This window comes from Mandrillus leucophaeus, unplaced genomic scaffold (assembly GCF_000951045.1).
Source record: "Mandrillus leucophaeus isolate KB7577 unplaced genomic scaffold, Mleu.le_1.0 Scaffold78, whole genome shotgun sequence".
In the NCBI taxonomy this organism is placed as follows: domain Eukaryota; kingdom Metazoa; phylum Chordata; class Mammalia; order Primates; family Cercopithecidae; genus Mandrillus; species Mandrillus leucophaeus.
Genome location: NW_012108474.1, coordinates 1,633,602 through 1,642,231, shown reverse-complemented (window position 1 = coordinate 1,642,231; position 8,630 = coordinate 1,633,602). Strand labels below are relative to the sequence as shown.

At 63.7% G+C, this 8,630-nt stretch overlaps 1 protein-coding gene across 1 annotated transcript in view; it reads left to right on the top strand.

The window, feature by feature from the left end:
• Positions 1-7,685, top strand: part of CCDC154 (coiled-coil domain containing 154) — an 11,834-nt gene extending 4,149 nt beyond the window's left edge. Inside the window, exons 6-17 of the mRNA XM_011967028.1 lie at positions 2,680-2,842; positions 3,087-3,188; positions 3,270-3,398; positions 3,476-3,594; positions 3,989-4,115; positions 4,212-4,349; positions 5,315-5,434; positions 5,581-5,657; positions 5,995-6,112; positions 6,888-6,974; positions 7,213-7,397; positions 7,540-7,685. Of these exons, the coding sequence (XP_011822418.1) occupies positions 2,680-2,842; positions 3,087-3,188; positions 3,270-3,398; positions 3,476-3,594; positions 3,989-4,115; positions 4,212-4,349; positions 5,315-5,434; positions 5,581-5,657; positions 5,995-6,112; positions 6,888-6,974; positions 7,213-7,397; positions 7,540-7,666 (1,492 nt within the window). The 3' untranslated portion in view covers positions 7,667-7,685. The remainder of the gene's footprint in view (positions 1-2,679; positions 2,843-3,086; positions 3,189-3,269; positions 3,399-3,475; positions 3,595-3,988; positions 4,116-4,211; positions 4,350-5,314; positions 5,435-5,580; positions 5,658-5,994; positions 6,113-6,887; positions 6,975-7,212; positions 7,398-7,539) is intronic.
• The last annotated feature ends 945 nt before the right edge of the window (positions 7,686-8,630 follow it).

Genomic DNA, 8,630 nt, shown 5'->3' with positions numbered 1-8,630 from the left:
AGCTACAGCTGTAGACGATTTAAAACTCAGTTCCTCAGCCATACATGCCCCATTTCAAAAGCTCAGGCCAGTCGGGCGCAGTGGCTTACGCCTGTAATCCCAGCACTTTGGGAGGCCAAGACAGGCAGATCACAAGGTCAAGAGTTCAAGACCAGCCTGGCTAACGTGGGAAAACCCCATCTCTACTAAAAATACAAAAAATTAGCCAGCCGTGCTGGCGGGCTCCTGTAGTCCCAGCTACTTGGAAGGCTGAGGCAGGAGGATCGCTTGAACCCAGGAGGAGGAGGTTGCAGTGAGCTGAGATCACACCACTGCATTCCAGCCTGGTGACAGAGCGAGACTCCATTTCAAAAAACAAAACAAAACAAAAAAACAAAAGCTCAGGCCATGTGCAGTGGCACACGCCTGTAATCCCAGCACTTTGGCAGGCTGAGGCAGGAGGAACACTTGTGCCTGGGAAGTCAAGACCAGCCTGGGCAACACAGCAAGACCCCATCTCAAAAAATAAAAAGCTGAGTTGCCACGTGGGGCCGGCAGCTGCGCATCTGGGTGTCCTTCGTCCCAGGAAGCTGCTTGTGTCCTGCCGCCTCCACCCCTCCCCACACAGCCGGCGCCTGCCTGGATCAACAGATCGCACGCAGCCCTGAAGCCCCTTCCACGGCCACTTTCAGGCTCCACCTTTCCCTGCACGCAAAGCGGAGTTCGCCTTCCTTGACACGAGTTCCCAGAACCCGGGGTCCCACCCATGGGGCCGGAGCGGCTCCTCCTCCCGCTGTGGCCTCAGCAGGGGCCTTCGCTACGGGTGGGGAGGGGACTGGGCAGCCGCACATTTCAGCAACTCAGGTCTGAGCTCCACAAATAGAGACCGGGGACTGCAGCCAGCTCCCGTGCGCGTCCGGCAGTACGCTGGGTGCGGGGCCAGGACTGCCGGGACACCCCAGCAGTCGCCCACATAGCTGTGCTACCTGGAGCTGGCAGTCTCCCTCTCACTGCCCTTTGGGAAGTTATTGAGTGGCTGTGTGGGGCAGGCAGAGGTGCTGGGCTGAGGATTCCCAGGGTGCCAGGTGTGGGGGAGCTGCCGCTCACGAGGGCGTCTGCCTTTCCCTGAGCCTGGGTGTCTGAGTGTTCTCTAGGGCCAGAGGCAGAGGGCCAGAGTCAGGCCGACCCTCGTCTCTGGTTTTGAGACGGGATATTGCCTGGTTGCTCAGGCTGGAGTGCAGTGCTACGATCACAGCTCACTGCAGCCTCAGCCCCCCAGGTTCAAGTGACCCTCCTGCCTCAGCCTTCCAAGTTGCTAGGACTGCGGGTGCATGCCACCATACCCAGTTAATTTTTTTTTTTTCTTTTGAGACGGAGTCTCGCTCTGTCGCCTAGGCTGGAGTGCAGTGGTGCGATCTCGGCTCACTGCAAGCTCCGCCTCCCAGGATCACGCCATTCTCCTGCCTCAGCCTCCCAAGTAGCTGGAACTACAGGTGCCTGACACCACACCTGGTTAATTTTTTGTATTTTTAGTAGAGACGGGTTTTCACCGTGTTAGCCAGGATGGTCTTGATCTCCTGACATCGTGATCTGCCCGCCTCGGCCTCCCAAAGTGCTGGGATTACAGGCGTGAACCATGGCGCCCGGCCTGCCTGGCTAATTTTTTGATGTTTCGTAGAGACGAGGTCTCACTGTGTTGCCCAGGATGGTCTCAAACTCCTAGTCTCAAGTGATCCTCCTGCCTCAGCCTCCCAAAAAGTTTTCTTTTCTTTTCTTTTTCTTTTTTGAGACGGAGTCTTGCTCTGCCGCCCAGGCTGGAGTGCAGTGGCGCTATCTCAGCTTACTGTAAGCTCCACCTCCTGGGTTCATGCCATTCTCCTGCCTCAGCCTCCCGAGTAGCTGGGACTACAGGTGCCCGCCACCATGCCCGGCTAATTTTTTTATATTTTTAGTAGAGACGGGGTTTCCCCATGTTAGCCAGGATGGTCTCGATCTCCTGACTTCATGATCTGCTTGCCTCGGCCTCCCAAAGTGTTGGGATTTCAGACGTGAGCCACCGCGCCTGGCCTTTTTTTTATTTTTTTCCCGGACAGTCTTGCTCTGTCGCCCAGGTTGGAGTACAGTGGCCTGATCTCAGCTCACTGCAACCTCCATCTCCCAGGTTCAAGTGATTCTCCTGCCTCAGCCTCCAGAGTAGCTGGGATTACAGACAGCTATCCATGTCTGGCTAATTTTTGTAGTTTTAGTAGATACAGGGTTTCACCATGTTGGCCAGGCTGGTCTTGAACTCCTGACCTCAGGTGATCCACCCTCCTCGGCCTCCCAAAGTGCTGGGATTACAGGTGTGAGTCATTGTGCCAGCCACTGCTTGTTTTTGTAAATAAAGTTTTATTGGCACACAGGAACATTTTTTACATGTTGTCATTGTCTCCTGTGGGGGCTGTAACCGCCGTGCTGAGAGGGTTACAACAGAGATCCCATGAGGGTGGAACTTGTACCATCTGGCTTTTTACAGAAAAATGTCTACTCTAAGGTGGCTTCCTGGGGGGCAGGAGGCCAGCAGGGGCTGGACCAGAGAGGAAGCTTCCCGGGAGGCGCCTCTCCGTGGCTGACGAAGGGCCTGTGCCGCCTGCCTGCCCTTTGGGTGTATGAGACGCAGGGACTGGGTCGGCTGCACCTCCCCTCTCCCCTCACCTTCAGACCCTCAGTGCAGCAGGAAAGCAGCTGTTGGGGTGGAGACAAGGCCCCGAGGCTCTGCCCAGCTTGCCTGGCTGGGGACACCCGTGTGACATCCCTGCTTCCCTGTCGGGGCCTGGTGGTGGCTGGGGGGCCTTCCCTGGGCGGCATCGGTGGTGGCTGCCAAGTGTGTCTGGTCCCCACGTGAGCGTGGCCTTCCAGTGCTTCACGAACCCAAGCCTGGTCGGTCGTCTGGGTACAGAGTGGTCCTGTCTGCCCTGGCTTTCTTCTGGCTGAGGGTGTGGCAGGCCTGGCTCTGCTGGGCTCGGGGACAGCAGGGGACCCCAACTCTGATGGAGACCACAGACAGGAGGGGGACGGGCTGCGTGTCCAGCAGAGGCTGCACACGGGACAATGTGCCTCCGCCCCAGGCCCAGGTGACCAAGCTCGGCGAAGAGGTGAGCCTGCGCTTCCTGAAGAGGGAGGCCAAGCTGTGCGGCTTCCTGCAGAAGAGCTTCCTGGCCCTGGAGAAGGTGGGAGCCTGCCCGCGGCCGGCCTGCCCCGCCCCACTTTCCAGACGCAGACCTGCGGCTGACCGTGGGGTCTCGCCACAGAGAATGAAGGCCTCGGAGAGCTCGCGGCTGAGGCTGGAGGGCAGCCTGCGGGGCGAGCTGGAGAGCCGGTGGGAGAAGCTTCGGGGGCTGATGGAGGAGCGCCTGCGGGCCCTGCAGGGGCAGCATGAGGTGGGGCCGGCCGGGCGGCGGACAGGTGGGGCCGGGGCCGGGGTGTGGGTCTCAGGGCGGCCTCCACCCCTTGGCAGGAGAGCCACCTCCTGGAGCAGTGCCAGGGCCTGGATGCCGCCGTGGCCCAGCTGACCAAGTTCGTGCAGCAGAACCAGGCATCGCTGAACCGCGTCCTACTGGCTGAGGCGAAGGCCTGGTGGGTGTCCTGGGGCCTCAGGTGCTGTCAGGTGGGGAGACCCCCAAGTCCCACTCAGGAGGGGGCCGCGGTGGCCGACTCAGCGGGGAATGACCTTGCCTCCCCCCAGCAGAGTGCTTGACCCCGAGGGCTGCAGTTGGACGGTGCGGCTCCTCCTCCCTCCCGTGCTCCCGTGGGGCCTCCCGTCCCTCACCTAGCCTGCTCTCCCTGGGGCACTCGGCTGTGGCCATGGGGAGTGAACCCCTGTCGTGGTGGCACTGGGACCGCACCCCATCTTCCGATCCCAGGGTCTCCTGGGAGGTTCCGGAGCCTGCAGCCAAGCTTCCCTCCCTAGTCCAGGGCTGAGGGGTGGGCAGGCTCTGCTGAGGGCATCTATGTGTCCCCCAACCCCTAGGGATGCCAAGGGGCGCCTGGAGGAGAGCCGGGCTGGGGAGCTGGCTGCCTATGTGCAGGAGAACCTGGAGGCCGCACAGCTGGCCCGCGAGCTGGCCCGGCAGGAGATGCATGGCGAGCTGGTGCTGGTGAGGGGGTAGCACAACATGTCCCCAACGGGGTCCCCCATGCACACAGGATGGGCGCTCACCCAGGCCTCCCCGCACCCACCTGTCCCCCTTCAGCTCCAAGAGAAAAACCGGGCTCTGGAGGCATCGGTGGCGCAGCTGGCCGGGCAGTTAAAGGAGCTGAGTGGCCGCCTCCCGGCTCTGAGCAGCCGGCTGGATCTGCAGGAGCAGATGCTGGGCCTCAGGCTGTCTGAGGTGCGCCAGGCAGCAGAGGGCAGGCAGGGCTATGGGGAGTCCCCACCCCGCCGGCTCTCAGCCCACCACTGTCCCCAGGGGAAAGGCTGGACAGGCCGGTCCCAAGCCTCCCATCACCCAGCGACTGTCCCTCGGGCCCGGGAGACCCCGAGTCCCAGAGATTCCCGTGTGGGGCGGGACGGCCACTGAGCAGCCTCGGCCCACGGCCCAGCCATGCGGGCAGCCACAGAGGGGCAGACAGGCGGCCTCCGCCCATCCTGCTCTTGTTCACTTTGTAACAGCTCTGTTGAAACGGACTCACTCCCCACACGGTTCACCCCCGAATGCGTACGGCTCCGTGAGTTCCGTGTGTCTATTCACAGTTTCAGAGCATTCCTCTGCCAGAAAGAACCCCAGCCCCGTCCGTCCGCCGTCATTCCCATCCCCACTTCCCCTGGCGACTGCCGGGTCCCTGCCTGTCTCGGGGGTGCCTGTTCTGGACATTTCCAGGAAATGGTGCCATGCACCGCGCGGCCGCTGCGGCGGTAACACCCGCGGGCATCCCGTTTCCCGCTCCTCGGGGCCTCGTGCACAGAGCTTCGCCCTCCCACCACGGCGTAATGTGCATCGTGTGGGCGCCACTCCCCGGTTCCAGCTCATCCCCTGACGCATGCGTGCTGCTGCGAGTGGGCGACACCCTGTGTCCTGGGGCTGGATCCCACTGGGGCCTGCCCTGCCTCCCTCGGGCACCTGTGTGGTCGGAACAGCCCCCACGGGCCCTCGGCTGCCCAGGCCCTGCCTGGCATGTGTGTCTCCAGAGCGTGCTTGGCCAGGCCATCCCAGCTGCCTGCAGGCCTGTGCACAAATGTCTCAGAGTCGGAAGTGGGGGTGAGGGCCGCCTGCCCCCAGAGCTCCCCATGTCTGTCCATCCATCCGTCTGTCCTCCCTCTCTGGGCTCTGTCCCTCACTGGGCATCTGTATCCCAGGCAAAGACCGAATGGGAAGGTGCAGAGAGGAAGTCTCTGGAGGACCTGGCCAGGTGGCAGAAGGAGGTCGCCGCGCACCTGCGGGGGGTGCGGGAGAAGGTGGATGGCCTCCCCCAGCAGGTGGGTGAAGGCACAGCCAGACTCGGGGTACTTTGGTGCGGGACCCTCCCCCACTGCGCCCGTCCTCTCGCCTCCTCCCTCTCGCTGTGTGGGCGCCCAGGCCAAGGCTGGTCCTAGACTGTGCCCGCTCCCGGCTCTGTGCTCAGATAGAGGGCGTCTCGGACAAGTGCCTGCTCCACAAGAGTGATTCGGACCTCAGGATTTCCGCCGAAGGCAAGGCCAGGTACAGCCTCTGGGGCCCTGGGAGAGGGGCAGGGGCTCTGCTGACCGTCACTGGGTGGGGTCAGTCCCCACGCTGCTCTCCACAAGCCCCCTGGTGTCATGACAGATCTGTTGTTCCCCCTGAGCCTGGGCCCGGCCCAGCACTGAGCTCACTCTGCCACCCTGGGGCAGCCTCTGAGAACTCTCCCTCTACCGCCTTCCCTCCTGGAGGGGTGACAGAGCTGAGCCCCCTCGAGCCTCCTTAACCCTGTGGTGGCTGTGGGAGTAGCCTGTGTCCCCGGTCCTGGCCCTATCCCCGAGCACACCCCACAGGCAGCCCCAGCCTCTGGTGCCCGCAGGGAGTTCGAGGTTGGGGCCCTGCGGCAGGAGCTGGCCACGCTGCTGTCGTCCGTGCAGCTGCTGAAAGAAGACAGCCCTGGGCGGAAGATCGCGGAGATGCAGGGCAAGCTGGCCACGGTAGTCCTGGGGCTGCCCGCACCCAGCTGGGAGAGGAGGGGAGCCACTGGGTTCAGACTGGGCAGCCGTGCAGAGAGGCAGGACCCCCGGCCTAGGGGGCGTTTTCCAGCCGGCAGGAGACACTCAGAAAACCACCTGTCGGAGGCCAGGCGCGGTGGCTTATACCCATAACCCCAGCGCTTCGGGAGGCTGAGGCGGGCAGATCACCTGAGGTCGGGAGTTTGAGACCAGCCTGACCAACACAGAGAAACCCCATCTCTACTAAAAATACAAAAATTAGCCAGGCGTGGTGGCGGGCGCCTGTAGTCCCAGCTACTTGGGAGACTGAGGCAGGAGAATCGCCCGAACCTGGAAGGTGGAGATTGCGGTGAGCCGAGATCACACCATTGCACTCCAGCCTGGGTGACAAGAGCGAAACACTGTCTCAAAAACAAAAAACAAACCCAGTTGCCCTGGGCCACCCCAGCTCGTCTCAGCCTCTGGAAGTTCTAAGCGGAGGCACTTTGCCTGGAGCCCCCACACTGGGGCATCCGTGTGCAGCCACGAGGGCTGACACAACCCCGAGCCCTGGCCAGGCCCCCGCAGGGCCACTCTCAGGCTGCCCCTTCCTCCGCGGAGCTTGTCCCAGGCCCTGCGGGGGTTGGGGGGAGGGCGAGGACCAGCGTCTCAGCGGGGGGCCCCTGCCCAAGCTGTAAGCGGATATGGGGGCGCCCGTGGGGACAGCAGGATGCCAGCAGACTGGCCCTGTCTGTGGCTTAACTGGGGCCGTGTTTAGTTTCAGAACCAAATAATGAAGCTGGAAAACTGCGTCCAGGCCAGCAAGACCATCCAGAACCTCAGGTTCAACACTGAGGCCCGGCTGGTGAGAAGAAGGCCCTGCCCGGCCGGCAGCGCCCAGCTCCCACCCACTCCCTCGGCCCTGCCACCTCCCCGCCTGCCCTGCTGCAGGCGCCAGTGTCCATCTGTCCAAGTGTCTGGCAATGGGCATGGTTTTCCTGAAGATAAATGACTTCCAGGCTCTCGGTGGGAGATAAACCCCGTTTGCCATCCCCTGCCCGGAGGTCTGGCTCCTGGGTGACACGGGCATCCCCGTCCCACAGCGCACACAGGAGATGGCCGCCCTGCGGGAGAGCGTGCTGCAGCTGCGCAGTGAGGAGGGCCCGCAGGCGCCGCTGGGCAGCCGGAAGCTGCTCCCATCCCTGGCAAGGCTGCGAGTCTTCATCAAGGACACGGCGCCAAACGAGGTGGTACCCGTGAACTGCTGGGGCGTGTACCAGGCGGTGAGGTGGGCAGCAGGGATCCCGGCGCGGCCTCCTGGGCCTTTGGGTCCAAAGGGTCGGGGTTTGGGGCTGGGGGCCTGCAGGCAGCAGGTGGGCTGTGGGGGGTGGGGCAGGGGTGCAGGGGCCACATGCCACATCTCCGGACAGGTGGCTGCAGTGGAAGGCGTCCCTCATAAAGCTCAGGGCCCCGCGGAGGCCAGGAGGGGTCCCAGAGAAGCCCCACAGCCAGGAGCAGGTGCAACAGCTCACACCGTCGCTCTTTATCCAGAAATAAACGAACCAGCCTTGTACTCATTAGAGCTGAGGTTCCCCGATGCATGCCAGTGAACAGCCTCCCCAGGGCCTGTGGGGTGAGAGGGGTGACGAGGCCCCGGGCAGCGGGGGTGTCCAAGGCTGGAGGGAGCCAGTCTCTTGAGCCCCACAACGCTCCCTGTCATGCCCAAGCCCAGCCTGGCTTCAGGCTGTTGCTTTTCCTAGCACTTCAGCAGCCCCTCGCCTTCCCTGCCAGGCCCCCTAGGGCTGCCAGAGCCCCCTAGGGTGGAAGGGGCTGGGCTGGGGCCTGCCCAGAAGCACCTAGGCCTGCCCCCGCCAGGACCCCCAGTGAGCCGCCCTGCCCGGGTTGTGAGGAGGACCCGGGGACGCTCCCTGGCCTGGGGCTCTCTGGCTCTGCCTCAGAGCCACTCCAGCCCAGCACCCTGCCGTGGAAGAACCTTCCAGCATCTCTGGAGGAGACAGCCCTTGTCTGCTGTCTCGGTCGGGCAGTGGGCCCCTCTTCCTGCCTCTCCAAGGAGGGATGGAGGAGGCTCTTCCCAGGAGGACGGGAGGAGAGTCCAGTGCCTCAGGGGCGGCCCCGCTGCCGCCAGCTGACTCCGACCCCAGTGCCTCGCTAGGCCTCGGCTGGCTGTGCCCCTTCCAGGGCTGGGGTTCCCCTGCCGGGCAGCTCAGGACAGGCCTCGGCCGACCAGCTGGCCAGCAGGTCGCTGAAGTCGGGCGTGCCAGGGTGCAGCAGGCCCAGGGGGCTAGGGGTCGGCTCCTTCCAGAAGGACGGGGGCAGCTTCCTCTGGGCCATGGGGGTGATGTGGCCGTACTTCCGCTCCAGCCTCAGGCTCCAGCTGGCCGCCGCCCTGGACCCCCAGTACTGCTGCAGCCCGTAGTCAAAGAGCTCGGCCAGGGGTCCCAGGGGCTGCGCCCTGTCCCCGCTGAGGCCCGGCCTGCGCACCTGCCCTTGGGAGACCCCG